We start from the raw sequence: 27391 nt of genomic DNA, 5'->3' as shown, positions 1-27391 counted from the left end.
AATATCCAATATTTAATGTCTAATATGAACCTCCTATCACATAAAATACCTGTCTGCAAGTGAAGAACAAAAGAACAAAGGCAGCAGTCTACTGAGCAGTGGAAAAAAAGTGATGGTCAGATAAGTTATCCTTCACCCTGTTCTGTTCCCAACAGGTGGACGAGTAAATCAGTTGTGCTGCAGCCTACAGGCCGGAGCGGCTGTGTCCATGTTGGAAGGTCTCTGGTAGCTCTGTCATGGTGTGTATCTGTTTCCTGGCATGGCAAAGACAGCAAGGTAGATGCAAAAGCCTGAGTGATCATGTTAGTCCTGTTGTCAGGCATTACTGTCCTGTCCTAACAATTTGTAATCTAAAATTTCGACTTAATATACTTTACATTGGCCTATCATTTTGGTTTATACCGCACAAAACAAAAACAAAGCATCTTTTAACTTAGTTACTTACTTCTAAGTTGGAGTCGGATAGTAACCAGATAGTTACAACAAACTAAAATAAAACTTATGTTTTTTGTGTTGAATGTACATATAAAAATACTCCATCTTATCTTCAGTGTTTTAATTTGCACAGTCTGACTTATTGTTTAATTGGTGTTGCACACTGTATTATCAGGGAAACAGTCTACAGTGTGAAGCTGTTAACCTTCATTAAAAGTACCACAGAACAAACTAACCCCAAGTGTTTATGAATAAACTTTTAATAGTGCAGTCATAAACAGTGTATGCCTTCATTCATTTGTATATCACATCCATATACAGTTCCAAACAATAACTTAAATCATGACAATTGAATGTACAGTCTGTGTTTTTTTTTGTTTTTTTGTTTATTTTTTATTGAAAATTAAGATAATAGATATTCTATTGTAGTGTATGCTGGTCCTGTAATACTGGACTGTGACCACCGGGGGGAGATCAGGCCCAAACAGTAAAATCCCCCTGCAGGACGAAGACACCCCAGTCTGCCGGTTGGTAAAGCTGGTCGTGGTTTTTGTAGCTGCTCAGTAGTGAACTTCTGCCTCCACTGAAGCATCGTTTCTTCAGTAACGGTTTCCTCCTTTTGTGCCGGAGCGTTTATGAATCCTCCACAGGGAATTCATCTGCTCCTTCTCTGTCCGTCTGGCACTTCTAACCACTGCACCTCTGTCCATGCTCTCATGACTGCAGGTCCAAAATGGTCCTGCAGTCACTGGGTTAACAACCACACCAGTCCCTCAGATAGGGAAAAACCACTATCAATGTTCAGTCTGGTCAGTAGCGTCGCTCCTCGGTCGTACAGTCACAGGGAGGGGGAGGGAGGGGGAGGGGAGGGGAGGGCAGGGGTCAATAACGGCTGTGCTCGTCTGTCGCTGTGACGATGACATCCATCCAGATCCTCATGGCCTCTGCGCTGGGAGCCACCAGGAAGAAGAGACGCTCGTACGTCTTCACGCAGAACGTCAGACTGGGCCGTGGAGACTGGAGGGCAGGGAGACAAAGTGATGACATCATGAGTGGGGGCGGGACATAACGCGGGGGGGGTCATTCAAAAGTACAAACCAATGGGACATCAATTAGGGAGAGAAAAACAGTTATGTTAAATGTTCCCATTTTATTCTATTCTTATATACATTGTCTATTTTTTTTTTTTTTAAGACCTCTTTTCTGGTTGTTTATTCCATTGCATTTTTATCTGTGTTGTGAAGCACTTTGAGCTGCATTTGCTTGTATGAAATGTGCTATACAAATAAAGTCTGATTTGGTATTTGATGGGAGGAGGGGAGAGATTGTGCCAAAATCTGTGATGGTTTTTATTTATGCCTCCTGGTACACAATGAAGTCACCACTAAAGATTTTTTTGTTTTCCAGAAAGTAAAAGTAATGACATTTTGATATAAAAATGCAAGAAAATAAATTAGTTTGTGATTTTTTGGCATAAATTGTCAAATACGTCTAACTAAAAAGGTGAAAAAGTAATTTTTCATTTCAGTGTGACTTTAAATCCACGGTAGGCCAGATTTCTAAATTGGTATTTGGTTTGAACTGAGCGAAGGTAATCCCCTTATTGGGAGGACATTTTGAGTATGCTAATCTGAGAAAATATCAGCAATATTAATAATGCCTTTGGGCATTCAGAGAGCTTTCTGTTTCTTTTTTCAAACCTGGTTGAGCCCTGCCAAAAGTCTGACTTCCAAAAGAAATCCATGAAAAAGAGGAGTGGCTGCACTCCAAAAATGTAAAAAAGAAAACAGAGACAAACAGAGACTTGACCGCAATTATACCATATCTGTACTGATGGCCACAGCAGTCTAAACTATTTTCATGGATTTTGGGATACATGCTTATGTTATGCTTGCCTATCCATCATGTGCCATGTCTGCTCTGATGAAGGGCTTGTAGCCTGAGAAGTCGACTTAATAAATGTAAACTGCATGGATCTAAGTGTGCGTGATCTTTAGTCTTTCGCTGTGGATCGGACCGGGAACTCCAGCACCTGATCAAAGCTGGGTGAGCAGTACACACTCTAAACAATTTCATGGATCTTTTGGAAGTCAGTTGACATACTATTCGTTCTGCAAATGCACCGCATACTGTATGAGAACTCACTGTAGTGGCTGTGCGTAGATGGTCGTAGTAAACCTCCTCTATGGCCTGGAAGTAGATCACTCCCTTTAGTTTCCTCTCATCACAGTCTGCAGGAAGGAGGAACAAAACATGATTGAAATAGACTCATTACAACTGGTGATTTTCAATTATTTCTACTTCTCTGAACTGTAAAAGTAATTCGATTTAACAAGTTTTTAACTTCACACCTGTTGTGGGACCAGTGTGAGAAAGTATACCATAAAAAAAAAAATGTATAGGGGGCAGGGGTTGGAAAACAATGTTACCCATGTAATATTATCTCTCCATAAGCCAGACTTCCCTTGAGTGTGTTAGTGTGAGACACAGAAGGCTTCCATTCAAGCATGCACAACACACACACACACACACACACACACACACACACACACACACACACACACGCAGCCTGTTCATACACGCCACTCTCCCAGCCCGTCTAACCTGTATAGTAGGCTAGTCGTCTGTGGTCCATGTCGAACAGGAACCATCTCCTCTTCCAGGTCTTGACCCTGCCCCCTCGTTTGGTGAGGAAGCCGGCACAGCGGCGTGCGGTCATGCGCAGGCCCATGCAGCCCGCCACGCCGTGACCCAGAGACTCCACATGGGCCCGCAGGTCAAAGTTCGCAGAGAGGAAGAGGGGGAGGCTGCGCTGCTAAAGAGACACATGGAAACGCACTTGAAAAAGGGTCCCTCTGTTTTTCATGGGGATTGAGGCTGGTAGTGCTTTTGTAACGGCGGGGGTTACACTTGTTTGTTTTTTAGATCTGACCATAAAATTTGGATTTTATGAGACTGCATTGCTGTGCATGTCCCACTGAAAGGATCTGTTATGTGTTTCTTGTGTCTGTATTGTACTTAAATATGTGTCTTTGTGTCCTTGTGGCTTTACTTTTCCCTGATGTTCCTGTCTTTCCATCTCTTTACGTTGCTCATATACTCATTGTGTCTGGGTTGTGTCCCTGGTTTTGAAGATTCAAAAGTGATGTGAGCAAAAATCTAATTTGGAGCATCCAAAAATGTCACTTAATGCATTCTGGCATGATCAGATGATAAAAAATTGCATTGGAATGAGTGTAACTGTAGCCTTTGTCAAATCTTATTAACACTACTACAAAATTAATGACTAAAATGCTTGTTGACAAAGGCTGTTTGCAATTTTGTCAACAAAGATTATGCCGACTAAATATTCTGTCCCATTTGAAATGATTCTACTTTATGATGAAACAAATAAACACTGCAGCAGACAGTTTTCCATCTCCTTACTATCTGGGCGTGGAGCTGCTTTCTTTCAATATTTGAAACTATATGGATACAGGTGAAGTTCCTGGTTATATAAAGCTAAAGTATAGTACGGTCACATGTTTTTTATTACCTGTACTTACTGATTAAACTGAATATTTCTGCCATTATTCCCACACACATATGATTGTTTCATTTTATAAGGCTGAGTGTAGAGTTCAAAAATAGAAAAATAGGAAAATGTTTACATGTTGCATGTAATCTACACTAAAAGAGGGCTGCTGTTTTCTATTCTGTGACTGAGCTGTTGAAGTGGACGTATTTTTTTTAGACTATAATGTGATTATTTCAGTTATTTCAGTAAATTTAATCAACATGCTATGACTAAAATCCAACTAAATCTAATGGCTATTTGCATTAAAAAAGACTATCACTAAATCTAAAAATGCTGGGAAAATGAAGACTGCCACTTCATAGGTATCAACTCACCTCTGGGGAGTTGGGTGCAGAAGTGACCCTTGGGTGCTCCTGTGGGTTTGGGTCGGGCCTCTGTGGGCTCTCCGGCTCTGGTGGTTCGGTCCTGGGAGAGTTTAGCTCTTTCTGCCGTCTCTCCTCCACCAGCAACCGCCGTCGCTCTTCCTGGACACACAAACACACACACACACACACACACACACACACACACACACACACACACACACACACACACACACACACACACACACACACAAATCATAACACATTATCAGCCATCTCCCAAAATATGTGACCACCAACTTCAGTGTGGGACCTAGGTATCTAAAAAAAAAAGTACATGACCATGAAGATTCTCTGCTGAGTTAGAAGCGTTTACAATGGCTTCCTGGATCTATACACAGTAGTTACAAACAAGTATTACCCGATATTGGTGTATTACGTACTCCAAAAAGTTGCTTTGAAACTCTACTGTCTAAAACTTAACCAGCATACCAGCATAAACTAATATTTGAAAAACCTGGTTGTGGTGCTTCATCCGGAGAGTCGAGCCACAAGCATGCAGCTGAAAATCTGTAAGCTTTATTTCTGCCAATACTGCATACGTGCATTTAAAGCATTCAGCCATCTGCTCGCCGTTTTCTTGGACCGTCATGTGCGAGCTGAGTGGGCGTCAGCGGTCAGACAGCCGTGTCTAATGCAGTGTGTCGGTGGTGATTCGAGGTGCCAGCTAGTGTTTCCCACTGCAGGTGACTCACCCTCTCTCTCAGCAGCCTCTCTCTCTCTGCCTTGGCTTCCCTCAGTCGCTTTTCGATCTCCGCTAGATCCAGCAGGCCTTGGCTTGGGCTGTGAGGGGAAGCGGAGGCATTCAACACTGTGATTATATTAATCATCGCTGGAATCTGAATCAGAATCACTGCATTGGCCAAGTATAAAGAAGAAGACGTAAAGAAAGTTGTCAACGGTAGTGTCACTCTCCCCATGCATAGAAAAATATGAAGAGATTCAGTCCAAAATGAGATATCTATTATTTGGAAAATTGGCACATTGGCTAGGTCTGCTTTTACCAAATTATTGCTGGCATGACAGTAAAACATATGATGGAACAGTTACAGATTCAACATGGGTAAGAACTTTTCTTGGGACTACTTTTAATGTCTGCACAAGTCTTCTATAAGTTTACTTTTCTACTTAAACCTTAGAAACGACTGTATGTCCAAGCTCCATAATGCTCAGAACTATTTCATGCATTCCCCTCCTACTTTGTGCAACTGTCACATGGTGCTGTATGTTGCTCCAATGCACTGGAACCTACTGCATCCCACACTGCCTAAATGCATATAGTGAATGCCTTATGTATTATGTAGAGTAATATGCCTACTTATAATATGCATATTAATAGTAATATGCATAATTGTGTATTTATGTAGAGTAATATTCATGCCTATAATATGCATAATAATACTAATACGCATATTTATGTAGAGCAATATGCATAATCTACTGTCTATTACATGTCCTTCACTTTCCCTTTGCACTGCATGTAAGGTCCTGTTCTCCCTCTACCATGTGTGCCAATATGAACTTATGAACCATATTTCTGCACATTTACAGCAGTTGGCAAAAAAAAAAGACTCTAATTGTTGCATTTTGAAGTGAAACCTTTCACACGCCCCCGAATCTCTCCATTTATGACTCAAAGTTTAACACACATGAATTACATCCCTCCTCTGTTCCATATAAAGTCTCAAAAACCCACTAAACCTCGACTCAACCACTAAAAATACAATAAAAAAAAGCCACTCAACATTTAATTCCTTTTGAAAAGCATTCACCAAACGAGCTGTGAAACAACCGACCTGGCAGCGCGAGAGCTGTTGGCGCTGTTGCACGGAGTCAGGAGCCCGCCGCCGTTGCCGTTGCTGTGCCCGGGTCTGTGCCCGTTGCTGTGCCCGTTGCTCAGTCTGTGGGAGGCGAGGGGGGAGGCGAAGGCTTCTGGGCTCTGGCTGTCTGGATCGGTCCTCACCAGGCCTGGGAGAGGAGGGAGACAGTGGGAGACAAGAGTAAGACACGCAGCAGGAACACCGTGCATCGGCTAGTGCAAATAACATTACGTAAGATGTGTCAGGAGACTTTGTTGGGAGAAATGATGCAAGTGGCAGCAGTGTATCTTTATGATAGATCACATAACAACCAGTATTTGTAGTTCGAGCATGCGGGAATAGACACAATGAAGAGTAAGGAGACATACAGGTGCAAGCATACAAATACACACATACACACACCTGGCATGACTCGACACGACCTGATAGATCAAACTACCCAGATATTGGGTGACGGTTAGGTGTGTGTGAAAAACAGATACTACTGAAGGGGTTTTGGCTGATTGCACAGCAAACTAAGCCTAGCCAACCGTATATGGAAGCTACACTGGCTCGTCCGGTCTATACAGGTAAATCCTGCTTTCTACCACGGTAATAACCCCCTCTGACGCCACTGACACACCTTAGATTCAACTGAAAGGGAGGGAACTGAACAAACAGACGGACAAAATGAGGACAAGAGGGGAGAGAAAGAGTGCTTATTGTTCCATATCATGGTGCTCTAGGCGTAAGCAATCAAGAGCACAATAGAGCAGCATGATTGAGGGCCAGTAATTGCTCACCTTGTGCCGAAAGCGGCCTATCGTTGAGTTTGTTGTTGCGGTGCGAGCTCCGTCTTCTGGGCAAACTGGTGGATTCTTTGCATGGTTCCTGCAAAAAAAAAACAACCAGATAACAGTAGCAGTTTGTGGCGTGAAGAATGAGCCGTGCGACAAACAACTGAATCTGTGTCATTTCAGTAGTCTAGAATCCTGTAAACACATGCTGTATCCATGGTGACGCGTCGCATACTGTACCTGAGGAGGTTTGTGAATGGTCAGTGGGGAAAGTGACATCATGCAAGGGGCTGAGCCGGTGATGTTCGACCAATCAGTGAGCGGCTTCTTCTCTTTCAGAACCTGCCAGAAGTGGGACCAAATGAAACTTGGATGCACGTTCAGCAAGCCATAAAGCAGTTTTTTTATTCCATAATGAAATTGGTTACGAGGCACAAACACGCTGTAACTGTTTAACACACTGGAGCGGCGGGTTGGATATCCAGCTGCAACACTTACTCAGCGACAGGCATCAGACATACCACATCTGGCTGAGAATAGAAACTTTCCCACTTCCGAGAAGTACACTAATGAGTTAAAACTTATCATTGCCTCACTATCTTTCCCTCCTTCCCTCCCTCCTTCCCTCCCTCCCTCTCTCCCTGACTCACAAACACATGAGCAATTCAGTCGCCGCATGCAGTCTGCTGTTTAACCCTTATCTGCCTCTCTCACCATTCCATACTAGTGCTGACATATAGGGAATATGCATTCAGTATAGCCACAATACCCAAGACAGCATTCTTTAAAACAGTTTTATACGATGGTTACAAGCCCTTGTGTACTGTCTGAAAAGTTTTCCTCAAAGGCAGACACATGTCTAAGAATATAAACCAGGAAAGATTGCTGACTATCTCCCTTGTTACTACAGGGAGAGTCTGTGTGACCAATCGGATTGTCTGGCTGAAACCAGCCATTGTATAATTCAGTTTCTCTCTGACACAACCAGTTCTCACAATGAACGTTCACTTTACAAACCGCATCGTACAGGCAGTCATACAGTAGTCATACACACACTGTCTGTCCCTCTCTCCTCCTGCCACTCCCTTCTTCCCCTCCCTCCACCTCTCTCTCTCTCTCTCTCTCGCTCTCTCTCCCTCATTTAGAATAGCTGATGAACTTAACATTAAGGAACTTTTCTGACAAACACACCTCAGCAAATTGATTTGAGTGCATGTTTCGGCTTACCGGCTGCCGCAAGGATGTGAAACTTCTCCCAGCTTATCTTCTTTCCCTTTCTCCCTCTCTCTGTCACACACTCACTCACTCACACACATGTACACATACACTCACACACACACACACACACACACACTAACAAGCACAGCAGCACCCTCCCTCACATTGCTTACTCCTCCCTCTCTATCCCTTCCTTCCCTCCCTCCAGCTTTGGTGAAGCTCTCTCGCTCTCCCTCTCTCTCCACGTCTGATCTGCTCTTTCCTTGTCCCGATCTTGTCTCCCTCTCATTTAGACTCTCGCTGTCATAACTCTAATCAAAGGCAAACGTCAGAGGATAACGTCAGAGCATGGTTTAATCAGTGACTGGGTGAATCACATACTTTGGAACACCAAGTATTCATTCCAAATGCTGATACAAATTATAGGCAACATGGAAATTGCTATTTAAGAAATTAACAAATAAATAAATGAATGAATATAGATTTAGATAGATAGATAGATAGATAGATAGACAGGCCTGGCATTAGTAAACCTGTTGTCCCCCCCTCTGAGCCAATCAGCAACAAAAGCTACCTTACTTTAACCCGTAACTGTAGCGCCCCCCTTAGGTCAATAAGTGCAATTTTGAAAGTGCGAAAAGGCAGCGGTGAGATGGTGGTGAGTGACGAGTTTTAGTTATATAAACATTTCTCGGAGGCAGAGCTTCTCTGGAGCCAGAAATAATCTGATTGGTTGAGTTAAACCTCAGCAGGCGGAGCCAAAGAAGCTGAAGCCCAGCGAAAAAGGCAAGAGAAGAGGTTGCTAGTAGGGCTGGGCGATAATTCAATATTATCGTTTATCGTCTTTCAGTGGAATCATATCAGGATGATATGAAGATATTTTAATATCGTGACACACATTTCTGCTGTCTAAATTGATGATGACAAGCAAATTTTACTTAAAAACTCTCATAAAATGAGGTATGGTAGGAATATTATTTGAATATTTCTGTTTTGTTTGACATCACACCTAACATTACCATTCGGTTCAATGAGATGAACATTAATTTGATTATTTAACGTGATTTTGCATACATGAACCAGATCGTGATATATATTGATATCGAGAAAAATCCTTATGATTATCGTGATATTGATTTCAACCATATTGCCCAGCCCTAATTGCTAGTATTATGAAGCCTAGCGCTCTCAAGTGAACAAAATGCAATCTAGTCATACTAAGTTATTTTGGTTAGCTAGTTAGCCTAGCTGACCTTCCGACATCATGAGTTTGCCAGTTAGCTAACTTGCACTTCTGGTCCTTTGGCTCTGCCCATTGAGGTTTAACTCAACCAATGAGATTATTTGCCTCCAGAGCAGCTCTGCCTCTGAAAAATGTTTGTGTCACTAAAACTCCAATCTGCAGTGAGATGCATCATTTCCCCAAGTCTTGTCAGTGGTGTCTGACATAGAACAGACAAACAGACAGCCAGAATACAACATTACTAGTGTTTATTATTGTTGTTACGATTATTATTATCCCAGAAAATGAAACAATTTGTGAAGTGGACAGAGGTCTTGAGACTGTTGGGACACTGGGATCACACTGGAGTTGTCACTGCTCCTTTTACCATCCTCTTACCATTTGAGTTGTATGGAGCAGTTCCCTCTTCTCTTTCCTCAAGGCGCTCAGCTCCCTCTCCTTCTCTCTCTCCATCTCCTTCAGCTCTCTATCCAACTGCTGGACTCGCTCCTGAAAACAGCAAAGAAAACAATTCCCTTCAGCCTGAAACGTCACATAGTCACATAGTCTCTTCAAAAGGAAACGTCACGTGCGGCAACTAATTCATCCGGCCGGCCCGGCCGGATGAATCTCTTATGTAATCTGTTCATCAGGCTGTGATGTAATATTGGGTAAATATTGTCACTGATGCGACCCCTTGTGTGTTGTGTGTTGTGTGCAGTGCATCAAGCAAGCTGATGCATTCAGGGACACACGATGCAAATCAAACATCCATTTGCAAGTTAATCAGAGTCACAAGAGAGAAACATGACAGCAGGAATGTAACATGAAGAAATGATCGACTGACATTAAATCATCACGTAAGTACAGCAAATTTGTTAGAGAGGAAGAGACAGACAGATAGAGAGAGAGAGAGAGAGAGAGAGAGAGAGAGAGAGAGAGAGAGAGAGAGAGAGAGGGACAGAGAGAGAGAGAGAGAGAGAGAGGGACAGAGAGAGAGAGAGGTATAGAAATGAGCTGTCAACTACAGCGAGGCCATGCTGCAGCTGAGTCAACTTCCATGTCTCTCTCACACAATCCCTCTCTTCATCCCTCAATCGCTCTGCACTCTTCCTCCTACATACTCCAGCTAATAAAAGGCACAATCTGAAATTAATTTAAACATCTATATTTTGGGTATATGCTCACTTTTAGCCTTCTGGAGCTTCCGTAACTCATCATAACTCAAATTATTAAAAAAAAAAAAACAACAAGATTTCACAGCCTCAAAATACATGTAATGGTCATGTTTAGTCATTGCATGCTATCAGTTCTTGTTTCCAAAGCTCAGACAGTCAATGTGACACTGAAAAAACATCTTCAGTCCAATAAATCACTATGTAAACAAAGTCAGCAGTAGTGTGTGACAGTGTTTCAACAGTTGGCGCCTTACTGCAATTGTAAACCGGGGATTTATTACACAAGTAGCTACATGTTTAAACTGTCGCCAAATGTCAACCCTGCTCTAAAATGTCTTATCTTACTGTCTCACACTAACTTCTTTTTTTTCTATTTCTTGAGTCACTCCTTCACACTAAAACGTGAGTCTTTTCTATTTCAAACTGGCATAGTTCCTCATCTATCCATCCTCTTCACTATTGTGTGTGCACTCAATCCTCCTCCCTCCTCCTCCTCCTCCTCTTCCTCCTTTCCGTCCTCTTTCCTTCCGTCTTTCTCTTTTCTTTTCATTCTGATGTGTGCCTCTGATGTAATTACCTAGCTGGCTGTGGGGAGTCATGTGACGGTGGCGGGGCGATGCTGGTGAGCGCGAGGTAAGGAGAGTTCACGCTCGTGTCAGCGTTTGACGGAGGGAAAGGGGGGGGAGGAGAGGAGGGCCGGTATTAACATGCAATGACAGCCATGGACACACACAGAGCTGTGACAGGACAGGAGCGTGAGTCTCTGTGTGTGTGTGTGTGTGTGTGTGTGTACTGTAAATGCCCATCATTTAATCTAGTACTGAGTCTTAAAGGGGCAGTAAGTAAGTTTTTTACTGCCCCATAGCAGAAAAATTATAATGAGAATAACAATATATCTGTGGGGGTTGATAGGGTTGTTGATCAATACCAATGACTCAATGATTACTTCGTCCAGGTGCTGAGATTTCTGTAATTCGAAACTCACTTTCTGACCCGGACGCTTAGTTTTGGAACAAAAATTCCCCACCCACTGGAATATCAAGACACTCCCTATTAGCTTCACCCCCACCTTGTATTTTCAACTGCTCAACGATGGAGGGCGATGCTACAAGCGAGCGACCGGCAGAAGAACGCAGAAGTATTATTACAGTATTCTGCGTTGTGTTGTGAAAATGTTACTTAATCGTTTGTGTCAACTACAGGCCACCGTAACTCAAGTGTAGGAGGAGATCAGTTCTCCCAAGCGGCCAAAACCACGGGTGAATTTTGAAGCCAATAAGGAAGCAGCGGCAAGCGGCAATTCCTCTAATGTCCGCTAGATGTCGGCTCCAAACCCGGCCCAACTCCATGCAAGTCAATGGGACCACAACCCAACTTCTCACTCAAAATATAAAGACAATACATTTTTTCTATAAGAGCTTATGGTCTCAGTAGCTAATTTCACTTCTTCTAATGTGGGTCCTTCTGGTGATTTTCAAAATAATTGTGTCATTAACAGGATATGAATAAATGGGATATAACTGTTATAAAAGGGGGTTGTTTTCCTAGTGATTGACAGGTCGCCTGTCCAGTGATCGATAAGTCGCAGATTATGGGCCAATAGCAGGCAAAAAATGTCAACATGGCAGCGATCGTAAACCCAATCTTTTGGCTTATAAACCTATGGGTGACATCACACTTACTACATCCATCTTTTTTTACAGTCTATAAGTTCTACTGATGTTGTTGCAATTACTACTAAAAATCAATACACTCTAAGAAAAAAAAGGTACAAAGTTGTACAAGCTAATTTATCCTGGCAAAAAGTAGAACTCTGTACCTTTTTAACTTGTAGTGTAGTGTTTCCTATACAATTTTGCATGTTAAGGTGAGGTGTATTAACCCACTAGCATCAAGATCATTGTTTGCAGTGTGTGTGTGTGTGTGTGTGTGTCTACATATGGAAGCCTTATTTCACACAAACGCATTCAATGGAAGTTTACATGAAGGTTAATCCAGCATCAGCCCGCAAGAGTAAACTGTGATTTAAAGCACATGGCATGCGGATAAGCTACAAACCAGTAAAGCAAGTTGCGAACAGCTGTGAAATTCTCTGGAAAAATTCCCTCTGTGACGTGTTGTTTACCTGCACTCTGTTGACCGCATGCTGCTGGCATGAGATTTCCTTCTCCATCTGCCCTTCGATCTCTCTCTCTTTCTCTTTGTCCGTCTCGCCCTCGTCTTCCTCGCCTATGCCGCTCTCTTGCTCCAGGACACGAAACTCCCAGTCCTCAAATGCCCGAACCGCAGCCTCCATCGTCTCTTTCTCCTGTGCAAAAGATACAAATTTAGACTAATCAGTCTTAATAGCTGCTGCTTTCATTTGAAGAGTTCATTTCCAAAATGATAAATGTCCATTTTAGAAGAAAAATCAATAACACCTCACTGGAAGTGTATTGTGAGCTATTAGAAGCACATATTTTGAATTTGTGTTTTGAGTATGTGATAAGCTATTAGCTGTTGTTTTTGCAGTTTTTTGCAGTATATCATGTTCTGATTGTAATTATTTTAATTCACTTATAAAGAGTTTTTCATGTGTCTACGATGCCTTATCATTTCTTATGAGCAACACTTGAAGTGTTTCCATTTTTTTTACCTGAAATTCATTATTCAACATCTCTCCAATGAAGACGAACCAATCTAGAAGTGTAAAGTCATTTTGTTAACAAAGGACTTTGGTTATCTTTAGTAAAATTCTTTGAAAAGTGTCATTACTTGTTTTGATTTTGTACTGTCAATCATTTTGTATGAGGAAATAACTGGTTTTGGTTCCAAAATGCTACACTTCCTTTTAGAGAGATGTTTAATTCCTACAATTAATCAATTAATACAAATGCACAGGTGATTCCTTCCTCAACAATGATACTATTTTTATGCAAATACTAAACAATAACTAATAACTCAACAATAATCCACAGAGTTTTAATTTTATGCCCACTGTCATTTTTTTCACAGTGGGTGTTGCTTTCTTCAAATGGGGGATATCTCACTTGGGAACAAAAGTCCTCAGTCAGACTTGTTATTATTCCTAAAAATACTATCTGCATTTTATATTTGTTGGCATTTTTGAAGTGAAAGCACTGGTTTAAATACCAGCGAATCAAGAAGAACAGCTAGAACAAAACATACAAAAAGAAAACAAGACGTGTGCACATGAACAGAGCAAGAGAAAACGTCAAACAAGAGACACTCAACAGGCAGCCTTGTCTCAGGTTTGGAATGTATCTGTTTTCTTGTTCTTATATGTATTTCTGCCCTTTGTGTAGAGCACCTTGTGACAAACCAGTTCTGTTAAAAGCACTTTATAAATAAATCTGACTTGACACTACATAAAACAACAAACTTCCTCTGGATTGACAGCAGCACCAAACCACCCATTACAACAAAACAAAACTGCCATCATCTTGTCCTGTGTGTCACATTCACACACAATAAGCACCCTGTGTGTGTGTGTGGGGGGGGGTGACATATTGACACATCAGGTTGAACAGCATACTGAACGATCACTAAAAGTCACACACAGGTTTTAAACAACATTGTGCAATTGAAAAACAGCATGTCAGTGATGTCAACATACCAGATGTCTGAGACACTGTCATGACCCAAGGCAACGCTCTGATAAGTGCCAGATGGAGCCATAAGTTCTATTTGGATAGCTGACAACAAGATGCAATAATTTATCAATGTGTCCAATTATCAGTAGCTTGTGGTCTATACATTTTTATTACCGTTTCTCAATGACAACTTCAGAGAGATTAAAACACTACATAATTACAGAGAGATACAAGTGCATTCAGTTCTCATGAAAACCACAAAACCATCACTCTACCATATCTGTTTCATCTGTTTCAAGAGAGTGGGCGGATAAAAACGATTCTACCCAGAGGAAAGCAGTATCCTAAATAAGATCCCCCACTCCTCTCATTTACTTCTCCTAGACATAGTCGAGTTTCATTTAAAAATCAGTGTCAGATTTGTTTTTTATCATTTTCTCATTCTTCTGACATTATGCTCCTGAGAAACAAGCCTTGGATTGTCTCACTGGCATATCATGCACAATAGTACAATACAATAGTATCTGGTTAGGTAACTATCACTGTCATGTTAACACTCTGATTTGCTAACGTATCTAGTAGAATCTAGCACTAGTCGCGGCTAATAGTCGCATATTAATATCAGTTGCTTTGCTGAATTAGCCTGCTGGCTAGTTAGTTAGCTAATAAAGCCATAAACTGAAAGCCAAAGCTACAACTCACAATGGTTTGGAATAGGCTACTGACCAAAGGGGCAAAGGCTTATATAAGAGATTCCTGTCACAGTAACCTAAACCTGGAAACAAATCTACCTCATCAGACTACTCACTTTTATAACATTACTGAATTGACCTACACACACACCACAAGAATCTTTTTCAGGTGTCTCTCTTTTTCTTGCCCAGTTGCTATGTATTTATCCATTATGGACCTCCATGGCACCACTATTCGTGGTTACTGGAAGATTTGTGACGCAACTGCAAAGCCTCTATAACAGTTTGTATGGGGCTGTTCTCAGATCAGTCAGTCACCTGCTGTAGCTGCTGTGTTAGCTGCTCTCTCTGGCTCTCCGGCTGACTGGGGATCAGCCTCTCCTTCTCCTCACACCTCCTCCTCAGCTCCTCTACCCGGCTCCTCTCCTCTTCCAGGCTCTCTCGCTCCTACAGGAAAGAGTGAAGCAAGAGGATAGTTATTATCTAACACACACAAAAAAAGTAAATATAATGCTACGGCTGGACTTAAGACCACACTAGTTGAGTCAATTCCAAGACCAGGTCCAGTCGAGTTTCGAGTCAACACCAGGTCGAAAGGGGGTCAAGACCAAGTTAAGACCAAGACCAGAACGACTGGAGTCCTTTTCAAGACCAGCACGAAAATGGGCAATGCACTTCCAAATGTAAAAATAATGATGAAGGAGTTTCTTAAGAATCAACAGACATGTACGTAGTTCTATGTGCAATTCAGCTCTATACTAAACTCTTTAACACCCAACTAATCAATGCATCAGATTTGGCCAATCAATGAGTTGAAGTTTGTGAAGCATTACATTACCCAGGTTTCTACATGTGAAACCTCTCAAACTGCTTGTGGCAGTGGGGAGAAAATAAACCAAACATCAATAAAATTAGCCATTTTATACTCAAGACTTTTAGATAGGCAGGAAGAACTTGAGTCAATATCAAATAGTGGCCAAGACAAGTCCAAGTCATAATAAGCGCAGAGATGAGGTCCAAGGTGTCAAAAACCGCCCTGCATACAGCTCAAATCATTCCACCACCTAATCGGACACCAGTTTCACATAAGTTGATCCTACACAGAGCAGCATGTGTGCACTCCCAACATAAAATGTTCAAATACAGACAACCTTACTTTCTGGGTGTTTACTGGACATTCCATCTAGTTGGCTGCCAATTACAAGTCTACTGTATACTGTGCTTTATAGTAAGTAAGTAAGACTTTTCAAAACAAGTGTTACAAAGTGCTTTACAAAATAAATAAAATAAAAGGCTTTAGTTACGGACAAACAAAAAATTAAAAACAGACAAAAGGAAAGAGGACCAAAGAAGGCAGGACATCAAGTGCAGACAAGTAATGCAACAGTCAAAATAATGTATAATATATATACATTATTATATTATACATTATTATAATGACTTTATGCACCATGAAAAAGGTGGCATCACATTTCCACGATGCTCTGTATCTGCTATCACCACTACACCATACAACAGGTCTGTGCAGCAAACCCTCCGTCTACCATCCAACCAAGAGTGGATGGACATGCCTGTACTACACCAACTCTGGGAGAAATCTTGATACACATGCTCAGTCATTTAGATGTCATGCGTTTCATGGAGTTAGGTTAGCCTTTATCGTCTCCAAGAGTCTCTAATTTTGTTGACCGTGAACCATGAGAACAAAAATACAAAATCATCAATCTAACCCTAACCCAAGGCAAAAAATTTAAAAACACATTAGCACATGCAAAACATTCACAGCTGTGACCAAAGAAAAACAAAGATTGACTGATGCACATATGGTGAGTATCTCTTACCTTGTGTCTGTCGGCGTGTCGGTGCTTCTGCCTGTGCCTGGCCTCCTCCTGCAGAGCCTGCAGCTGCTGTGTGTGTCTGTGCAGCTGGCTCCTCTCCGTCTGCAGCTCGCCTTGCAGCAGGGCGATCTCCAGCTGCAGCTGAAAGGACAGGAGACGTGAGGTGAGGCGCAGAGGTGAATCATACTGACCGGAGCTTGAGCGAGAGACAGATATGCATTCCTTTACTTTGAGTATTTTGGTGTTTCTGAAATGGCCTAGAGAGTTTAGCACAGACACAGGGTTAAGCTCTGCGACAGGTGGGTAAAGGTTTTTTAAATTCACAAAAGATGCTGTTAGGACCCCAGTTTACTTGTGAAGCCTAATTGAGCTAAAGCAGTTATTTTCGTTAGATGTGACCAGACAATTAGAGGTTGATGTGTCATCCAATGATTGGCCAACAGCATCTCAGCATCTCACCTCAATCTTTAGCTCCTCCTTCTGCTGGTCGATCTCTGTGATTCGCTGTTGGAGCATGGAGGGTGAGGGCAGGACCCTTGTTGAGCCCACCGCCAGCTGTTTACTGCAGGACTGAGAGAAAGGAGAAAAACAGTAGGCGAAGTCATCACATGCAGGCTTCAAAGCAGACATTTTAGTCTAGAAATGAAAGGATGGTTCATTGGTTTAGCTGCGTGGAGCGTGATGCTGAAACAGCAGCAGTTTTGAGTTTTCTGTCCTGCTTTGCTTATATGTAGGAGCTACATAAGCTGGTTTTATGGGCCAATGCCACGTCTTCATCTCCATCATAAACAGCCTCACCTGACTGCAGTTAAAGAGGGACAGCCATCACTCACTTACCTTCTCGCTCTCTGTGCTGCTGCTCTCTGTATCTGACTCCGCCCCCGAGGAGGCGGGACTTTGCCCTCCAGCCAGTCGGGTGAGCCACGGCGGCCGCAGCCCCTGTTCCCATTGGCTCCTGGGGCTGTCCATATTGTGTCGGGGCATTCCTGAGGCCGAGAGGGGAAGGAAAGGAGAGGTGGTTAATGAGAGGTACAGTGCAGGGGGGCCCCCGCTGACATGACTTCAGTGAGTATTGCGGTAATCTAATCCGCTGCATGGCTGAAGGCGTACGCGGGATCAGGTGACAGTTCACAGAGGGGATATCAGACTTGAGCAATAAACTATGCTGCATAAGCACTTTAAAATGCAGAAATCCCCCCGGCTTCCAGAAAACAGACCGTGAGATGGAGAAAACACCTCGCAGTGAGGAGGAAGTAATAGTGACAGAGAGGAGAGAATGCAGGATGTGGGCGGTAGTTTGTGGTCATGTTTCAGGGTCTCTCTTAGCTAAGGACTTTGGTGTGTGGACAGATGCATGGTAAATAATAGCCTTTCTGTTGGTGCCTTTTGAAGCGCATCACAGCCAGGCAGCATGTGAATGGAACTAGTCTAATCGATGCAATACTATAGGGAGGCAGCACCCACAAAAATGCATAATGCCCATCAAAATATACTTTGAAGTCCTGCTAAGCTGTAATTGTTTTTGTCTGCCACATTCATGTGCGTTTATCCAAGCAAATATCATTATGCAGTGTGCATCCACATCAAAGTGCTTTATATGTTCTTGTTGGTATATTTCAAGCTATAAGCCTTTGTTATCCCCATTCACTTTTTTCGCCATTTTGCCCTTTATCCCCCATGTGTGCGGTTTCTCTCAACACAAAAACATGCACACTAGCACAAACACACATGTGCATGTACACTCACACATGACTCAAACCAGACACAAACCAAAATATTCTGGTGGGAAAATACTCTTGATTCCTATTGTCCAAAACTTTCCCACCGTCTCCTGTTCCCTCTCCCTCTTTGCCCTCCCTCTCCATCCAGGCCTTATTAGGCTATAGGGCACGCAGGAGGGGCAGGAGCAGGGAGATAAATATACAACCCAGATATGAGTGAGGGCTTCCAAACAACGACTGGCACACTGACACTGAGAGAGAGAGAGAGAGAGGGGGGGGGGGGAGAGAGAGAGAGAAAGAGGGGGGAGGAAGTGGGATCTAAAATGTCAAGTGTCCAGTGTCATATTTCTAGTGAGACAACAAGTGTGCAAAATGCAGCTTCACAGAAGTAAACATGGACACAGAATGTAATAATGCTCGTAGAGGAAGCATGCACACATTGACACTGCTTTTTAAAGGTGTCATGCCAACTGTCACAGTAAAAATTAGCTTATTTAAAAAAAAATATTGTCTTTTGGACGATCATCAATATCCATGAACTTGGGTCTATGTGGAAAAGGTGACATCCGCTCCAATACAATGAAAACGATTCAGTCAGGAACACACTGTTAAAAACAATGGGCCTCATTCGTGAAACTTTTCTTAAATTTTTCGTACTTTTGTTCTTAAGAAACATGCCTACAAAAAAAGCCAACGTGGGATTCATGAAACATGCACAGACTCTCGATTTTTGCACATCCTAGATGTATATAATGATGAAAGCCGAAATGCTTGTGGAAACGTTCGTAAGTACACTTTAAGGTCAAATTTGATCGTACGCATGTTTCGTGAATGAGGCCCATTATGTCTGAATGGTTGTTCAGTTGTATTTGGCAGTGCAGGTTCTGCTGCCTGTATGAATCCAAACAGCATGCTAAAGATTCAGCGGACACATGTCACTCAGATATGGAATATAGGGCTGCAACTAACGATTATTTTCATTGTCGATTAATCTGGCGATTATTTTCTCGATTAATCGATTAGTTGTTTGGTCTATAAAATGTCAGAAAATGGTGAAAAATGTCGATCAGTGTTTCCCAAAGCCCAAGATGACATCCTCAAATGTCTTGTTTTGTCCACAACCCCAAAGATATTCAGTTTACTGTCATAGAGGAGTAAAGAAACCAGAAAATATTCACATTTAAGAAGCTGGAATCAGAGAATTTTGACTTATTTTTCTTAAAAAATTACTCAAACCGATTAATCGATTATCAAAATAGTTGGCGATTAATTTAATAGTTAACTAATCGATTAATCGATTAATCGTTGCAGCTCTAATGGAATATACAGATGAATAGACAAGCCGGCAGAAACATCCCATCCCAATGTGTGAGTAATAAGGAGCCAGGGAAGGCTGGGTGGAGGGAGAGAGCAGCAGTCAGCAGCACTGTGTGGCAGCCTGGCATGTAGGAACAGCAGGGGTGAATGAGAAGCTGAAGGCTTAAACGGACCGCCATGTTTGGAGTGCCATCAGCTGACGATCAGCTGATGCAGCGTGCATGACTTACATGTCCTGCCTGAACTCAATGCACAAAAGCAAATGTCACTGTTGAATATTAACTATCTATAGTTACCTTTAAGAGGATGTAATGGCCTGTGCTGTAGAAATATAGAGGAATGAACATGAGGTGAAAAGGTTAATCTGAAGTTGATATATACTGTAGTGTTTTGGAATGAAACCCTTCATATGGGAAGTAATTTTGACCAATCATGGTTTCTCAGGTGCATTACGTGGCGTTTTCATACATCATACAAGTCATTTAGTGATAGTATTGAGTCTTGAAATATTTTTCCTTCAAAGGAGTAAAAACATCTGCCAAAGGGTTGAGAGTTTCCAATGCAAATTAACTTGTTTTGAGAAGCTTTTCTATTTTGATCCCAATGGGGTGATCTTATGGTTTCCAATAAAAGCTGTCAACTTCCAGGGAAAACAGGGCAGGGAGAACCTTTACTGAGCCAAAACTGACTGAGTTACATTATTACCCAAACAAACGCCAGCACATACAGGACGAGTGTTTGCTATCTGACCTCTAGCTAAAGTCCAGTCCAGATACACTATCAGCACCAGAGCCGAGAGAGAGGCATTCAGGAGTAAAGTCCACGCTTTCATGTCAACACAGTGGTTTGTCACATGCAACAAACAAAAGGCTAAACAAACACAATGCACTGACAAGAGAGAGTGAGACAGAGAGAGTGAGACAGAAAGATGGGAGATGGGGGTCAGATAGAGCGGCTACTAAATGAGGATTAAAAAATGAGCAGAGGCAGAAAGAGAAAAGAGGGCAAAGAGAGCAAAGGTCTGACTGAGAGCAAGATGAAAGAACAAAACACTGTTTTAATGGGCCCAAAATAATTGGTCTTGATTGTAGGGGAGGGGAGCGTCTCTAGAGATTATGATATGAGAGGGAATAAACAGTCAAATGTGTGTGTGTGTCTGTGTGTGTGTGTGTGTTATATAATTGCTACCCAGAGGTGACACAACACATAACCTTCAAGCCCCGGGCTGCTGGGATGACTACAAGAAGACTCAGTCAGTGTATCAGTCTGCAATGCTAATCATCCACCACAACTCAGCAATAAGCAACAGCTGACTCACCATAACACACACACACGTGCACACACACGCACACACACACACACACACACACACACACACACACACACACACAGTCAGAGCAATGTGAGAGAGCATGATTCAACACAAAGAGTAGGGGGTGGGCGAAGGAGGAGAAGAATGCTACTTGCGTCATATCATCTCACCATGTGCTCCAATCAACAAAGTCTAATCACTCACTCTACTCAATGTTAATCCAGAAAGAAGTCAGTCAATACAACAACAACAACAACAACAACAACAACAACAACATCATATCTCCTCACTCTGTCATGTATATGGATGTGAGATTGTGATTCGAACTTTCATGTTTTTTTTGTTGTCAGCCAGCTCAAAACAGGCAGGTCCAGTAATTCTCAGGGAACATTGAGCAAAATACAAACAAGATGATCTCTCGAGCTTGTTGGTCAATGTTTGCACAAATCAGTTAACTTTCCAATGCTGCCACTTCATCAGAATCAATCTGTTTTTATTGTGCTTACTGACCTCAAATGATAGAAACTCCCGACTTTTCAGACTGACCGTTTGCACACACACACACACTGGAAGAGTTTGTCCAGAACATTTAATTTGATGTCATTTTCCTTTAGAATTTGAATATAGCTGGGATGTTGAATAAATAAGAATACTTTTGAACAGTCTTGTGATGCTACAGTTTTAAATGCACATACAGTAGATATGAAATACTGAGTATATCATCGCTGCTGGGTGAAAACCACATATTTCCACAGTCAACTTTTCAAGAACTAAGAAAAACAGCTTTATTTTCAGCTTGACCGCCATGCATTTTTTTCTTTATCCAACAGATTCTGAAAGGGTTTCATAAGCCCAAGAGTTTTCTCAACCCATAGAGGAGCATTTAATAGAAAATCTATGCTGCTGCTGTACAGTCTACAGTTTTTCGCATGCCTTGCACTGTCCTCCTGCACAATATGTCAAATCCTGATGTCCTTATCTATCAGTATGCCTCTGCACCATTGCCGCCAAGACAAATTTCTTTTTATTTATTGTTTGGCAAATAAAATGACTCCGATCCAGAAAACAGGCAGTAGCATATAGTTCCCTAATGGTAGCAATAACATTACAGTAGCATTTTAAAATGCCTCATCCCTGTCAGCACCCCTCACTGGTGAACGGCTAAAAGAAAAAGTGGGGCTAAGCATTGTGTACACAAAACCATATAGTCAACAACACTGACAAGAGTGATGTTACTGCAGCAACACACGGGACAAAAGACCCGCTAACCCGTTAACTGTGGCATCCTGTGTATGGGTGTGAAAGCAGAGCGCAGGCTGTCACTATGGGCAGTTTGGGTGGTGTAGGGGAAACATGTCACACATGGAGCACATGAGCAGTGGGGGTAGGCAGTGAAGGGCGGGGGGGTGGCTGCTGGTGTGCAATCCCAAATTAATCCAGGGAGGCCGGGCTTGGAGGTCACTTCACGTTCAATTCACTCAAATCAAAGTGTAAACTGACAATTCATGACATAATAATTGGCATCATTTTCATTTGTTTCTAGATACATTGGATATAAGAATCATGTTATGGGAACAGGTAGGCCGAGGTGATATTGACAAAATTAATATCGATACGATCAGAAATTATTTCAATGTAGATACAAAATTATATCTGCTTTGCATATGCAGAATCACATGTTAAAAAAATCAAACTGATGCTCACATTGAGCTGCATGGTAATAATATTAAGAATGATAAAACTCTAGGTTTCAAATTGTCTTCCCCAATTTGTTTCAGATCTAATTTTGTTTGAGATTTTAATTAGTATTTGCTTTTTATGATTAATTTAGATAACAGAATTGTGTATCAAAATGAGTCGACATCATGATTTCATTATGATGATTCTATTGAAAGACGATAAATGATTATATTGAATTATTGCCCGGCCCTGGGAATAGGTTTACAATTTTTGAATTCCACGTCACTACTACTTCACAATTCTACTTCACGAATAGACTGAATGGGACTCTATTTTGTGAATCAGAGTGAATGGGAATGAATTTTGATAGGAACTAATCTCTGGGTGCATGTGCATAACTATAAACAGAGAATGGGGGATTGGTACTGGTGCTGTGGGCTGAAGCAGAATTTACTCCATGAAAAAAAAAAAGAGGAAGATTGATTTCCCCATACTGCATTTTTTTATTTCAATTAAATGAATATGTCCCTGGGCAGGAACTCCAGATCTCCAGATCCAGTTCCAGATCTTGAACTGTTGCACAGACTGAAAAATGAAAGACTGAAACATGACTCTAAAACTCTGCTCAGTCTATAAAAATCCATCATGATGATTCAAATCCTTTCAGAGCTTTTGTAACTTGTGGAAGCGGTCATGCATGCCACTCACTGACCACAACATATACTGTATTCACTGTGACCTTCACCTATACTGTGCTCTCCGGCGCTGTGTTGTTCTGAGCAGAGTGGCATAACACAGTGAGAGGGGCATCTGTATTAGACTGTACATTCCTCAGGACAGGCTGCGAAGGCAATAAGGCTTCTTTAGTTAAGTGGTTTTCTCTCATCTGCAGAAGGCATAAGACCAAAACCAGTTATTCAGCCAAAAGAACTGGTAGAACAAGTCACATATTTTTTATAGGCCACAATTACAGGCTGCTGCTTCAATCAAACAGACCAATCTCCAGTCTTTCAGTCTCTCGATTCAATAACAGGCTTGACATCATAACATCAGTATCTCAAGTACAAAATGTTTCCAGAGAGAACAGAAGACTTTTTTTTTTCTTTTCTATCTCTTTCTTTCTATTTCATTGTCAAATTGGGGACTTGACGATACAGATGTCGACTAGAGGTCCCACTTTTTGCTGCCTCATCTTATTCCATCCAGAAGGGACTTGCTCTCTTTTCAGCTGAGTGAAGTTAACAGTAATGGCCTGGTACACTGCTGGTTGTAAAAAAAACACATGAGTTTTGTGTTACAATACACTAATTTGGTTCGACTAGATAAGTGGTTCTCAAACTTTTTGGCTCATGACCCCTTAAAACGAAGCGATGCCCACTCTCAATCCCCATCACGGGCTGCACATGCAGAGTGGTGAACAGCTCACCCAAAAAATGTTTGTTTCATTTGATTTATCAGGAGGCCTACAGGCTGAAAACTAATCAGTATTTTTTTTTTAAAACTGAAACAAATTTGAGAAAAATCTGAAAAATTACATGATAATACAATTATATAATAGAAATATGTTTTTTTTCCTATCCCGTAAATCATCTCGCAACCCCCCAAAATCATCTTGTGACCCTGTTAGGGTCCCGACCCACAGTTTGAGAACCACTGTACTACATTAAAAGCAGTATTTATGCAGAATAGATACAGGATAAATGCACGAAGGGCTGCAATGGCTATCACTCTAAATGTGTGTACGTGTCCATGCATGTTTGGTTGTGTATGTTTATGTACAATACCTTGAAGTCCTTCAAATAGATAAAAACAGACATTTTCATAGAGCTATCTTGACTCGCTGCCAAAGAGCACATTGACACCGGACAGATCAAACGCTCTGGAACACCCAGCGACCTCGGCGCCCGCTGCACGCGCCCTACCATTGGCTCAGAGCCGAGCCGCAGGAAGCTGTCATCGCAGCATTAGTCTCTGAGCAGGAAGAGCAGGTGAGGGCAGAGAGATCTGGCTGTTGCCCAACTGTCCGTGTGGGCCTGGGAGAAAAAGTGACACATCCAATTGTTTCTGTAACATATGTATGCTTACTGAGTAGCACACACAGTGGTGTAGCGCTGGTTGAGGGGAGTTGGGTATACTGTGACCCCAGCTTACTACTGTTACTGTATACATTATCAAGTTACCAATATATCAAGTTAGGCCTACACATTCTGCATCAAGTATTCTATTCACTAACAATGAATCCACCTGGGCATTAAAAAGAAAAATCCACCCAAAAACACACCCTAACAAACCCTAAAAGAAGCTACTGCCGATGTACTTTGCATTTTTGGGTCCATGTTGTCGTTGCAGAAAACTGGCCAAACGTAGACGATGTGACGTCAAATCAAGATATTTACAAAACAGCTACAATGAAGTTTGATAGCAGAAAATGTTTCAGCAATCTAAAGCATCACCAGTAAATGTCAGGTTTTGGTGTCAGTCCCTCAGAATCAGAGAGTGAGGGCTTCTAGACTCACTATTTTACACTTAAGTTCAGCAATCAAACAGGGAGAAATCCACCATAAAAGAGGCAGAGATAGCCTATCAGTTTCACCACCCACAGCAGCCTCAATAGACCAGAATGCAATGCAGCCACAAGACATGTTGTGTTTTGAGTAACTTTTTCTTGATTGCTATCGCTATTTCTATCTCCACCTACACGTATTAACCCACAGCTCAATGGAACAAGTTCACACCCGGCCTCTGTGGGTAGACGTAGACGAGGCAGTGGGTACACCAAGAAAAGTAAATTACAAACACTTCATCACAAAATAACTTCTGGAATGAGAGATTTTTTCCTTTAAGCCATGCCTACTTCAGAATAAACCCTAGGCCCAACCTTTAACTGGGCCTACATATTAGCTGATCTCATTGCTGGAAATTATTATAGGCGTGAACGCACAGATGCAGGAATACTGTGAGGAATGTCCTCAAGGCGGCCACTGACTTCCCAGCCTGCTGTGTAACTTGTACAGGCGTTAAGCAGCTACTGGTTCAACTGCACTGACAACAGATTCCTTTGGCCTGAGCAAAACCTCGGGGAGCTGTGGTGATGCAAGAGAAGGAGTGATCCATTAATGACAGCCTGGGACAGAGGGCTCAGACATAGATTTGTCCAATGCCGCTCATAACAAGGTGTGTGTGTGTTGCGTGTGTGTGTGTGTGTGAGAGAGAGAGAGAGAGAAAGAGAGAGAATAATAACTGCACCCAGACCTCCCAACTCCCCAGACAGCAAACCCTCCCAAGGCAATCTTTTCTCTCAACCCTCCCTCGACTCCACACTCCCACCCACTCTGTTTACCCTGTATGTGCTGATGGAGGGGGATAAAGGCGAGATATCACGGCGACATTGTAAACAAACAGGGAATTTGTGTAAACTGAGCTTTACTGTCATGGGACGGCCAGTTAGGTAAAAGTCTTTCGCTGAGAAATAACAGCCAGGCTCGGAGGGAGAGATACTGCAGCTATTCCCACAGATAAGGAATGAAAAATCCTAATTATGTAGGTCTGTATTTGGGGCAAAGGGCAGGACTAACCATGATGACTCAAAAGGTGGGCATGTATACATTCGGCTTTGAGTCAATAAGCCATGCCTACGTCAAAATCACAGGCATAGACTTTAATTAGGTGCATATATCACTTCATAAGTGTGCGGTAGTTTCATTCAGAGGTTTGAATTGAGTTCACACACCTTCCCACACCAGGAAGATATATTAACACCTCTCTGTTATAAGTAGGTCATTGATATAATAGCTGCAGATGGATTAAAAAAGGTTCATTGCTGGGTATCATTCAGTTAAATATTGAGATGTAGCCTATAAAATGGGACTAAAACTTTTTCCATGTCAGGCAATAAGAGCATGGAGCCCCATTTGAACATATTTAGGAAGTTGTTTGTTGCTGGATATTGTTTAGCACAGGAACTGCATAACTGTCTACACTAGGTGGGGAAGTAAAACCTCACTGTACTGACTTGGGTGCAGTAATAAAGAAACTGAGCCAAATTCCAAAAAAAAAAAAAAAAAAGCAACAATTCTTACCTGGAAAAACGTCCTTTTTTGACCCTAAAGGAGACGTGATGCAGTTCCTCCGCCTCGTAACATAGTGCGGCAAAACACCCGGACGAAAAATCAAAGTAAGAAAAAAAACACAAAGAAACTTCACTTCAGGACACTCGCAAGTACAGCGCTTTCACTTTGAGAAATAACAAGCCCCGGTCGCCTTTAAAGTTACTTTGAGCTCAGCAACTGTTTGCTGTAAAGCTGACAGCCCAAGTCAAGCCCAAGGGTTTTTTTTTTTTGGTTTGTTTTCTTTTTTTTCTGATAGCTTTATCTTCTTCTGGTTTGATTCAATCCCTCCCTATCGTTTCCCATGAAAATGACAGGTCGGTGTGAGCTGCCTGTCGGCGTCAACAGGTGAAACTGAATGCATTTCGAGGGCGACGGAGGCGGGTACTAACTGACTAACTGACTGACTGACTGAAAAGTATTTGGTGTGGAAAGTCCTAGACTCGAAAACTTCACCGCCAGTTAGAGAGGAGAGGAGAGTCCCGCACCCGAATGAGATTTCTATTCTGGGAATTGACATGACTTTCTCATCGAGGAGTTATTG

The 27391-nt window shown here is 42.0% G+C and overlaps 1 protein-coding gene across 2 annotated transcripts; it reads right to left on the bottom strand.

Moving 5' to 3' along the window:
* Window positions 1-679: 679 nt before the first annotated feature.
* phldb3 (pleckstrin homology-like domain, family B, member 3) lies at window positions 680-27181 on the bottom strand. 2 transcript variants are annotated; one of them, XM_071520338.1, is made up of 15 exons: window positions 26821-27181; window positions 17549-17697; window positions 17171-17281; window positions 16715-16852; window positions 15192-15320; window positions 12714-12896; window positions 9810-9920; window positions 7211-7312; window positions 6977-7064; window positions 6171-6342; window positions 5070-5157; window positions 4327-4476; window positions 3040-3247; window positions 2581-2666; window positions 680-1452 (listed from the first exon to the last, which is right to left on the bottom strand). In XM_071520338.1, the coding sequence occupies exons 2-15, from the start codon at window positions 17693-17695 to the stop codon at window positions 1318-1320; spliced, it is 1848 nt and encodes a 615-aa protein (XP_071376439.1). In that variant the 5' UTR covers window positions 17696-17697; window positions 26821-27181; the 3' UTR covers window positions 680-1317. The 2 variants fall into 2 exon arrangements, with proteins under 2 accessions (XP_071376439.1, XP_071376437.1); XM_071520336.1 differs by having other exon boundaries at window positions 3040-3250; window positions 26821-27180.
* Between the last annotated feature and the right edge of the window lie 210 nt (window positions 27182-27391).

Source organism: Centroberyx affinis, unplaced genomic scaffold (genome assembly GCF_046629955.1).
Source record: "Centroberyx affinis isolate AG114_WGS23_722 - 3 ecotype Tasmania unplaced genomic scaffold, CSIRO-AGI_Caff_v1 ptg000792l_1, whole genome shotgun sequence".
Lineage (NCBI taxonomy): Eukaryota > Metazoa > Chordata > Actinopteri > Beryciformes > Berycidae > Centroberyx > Centroberyx affinis.
The sequence above is the reverse complement of the archived record's forward strand: the minus strand, read 5'-3'. Positions and strand labels throughout refer to the sequence as shown.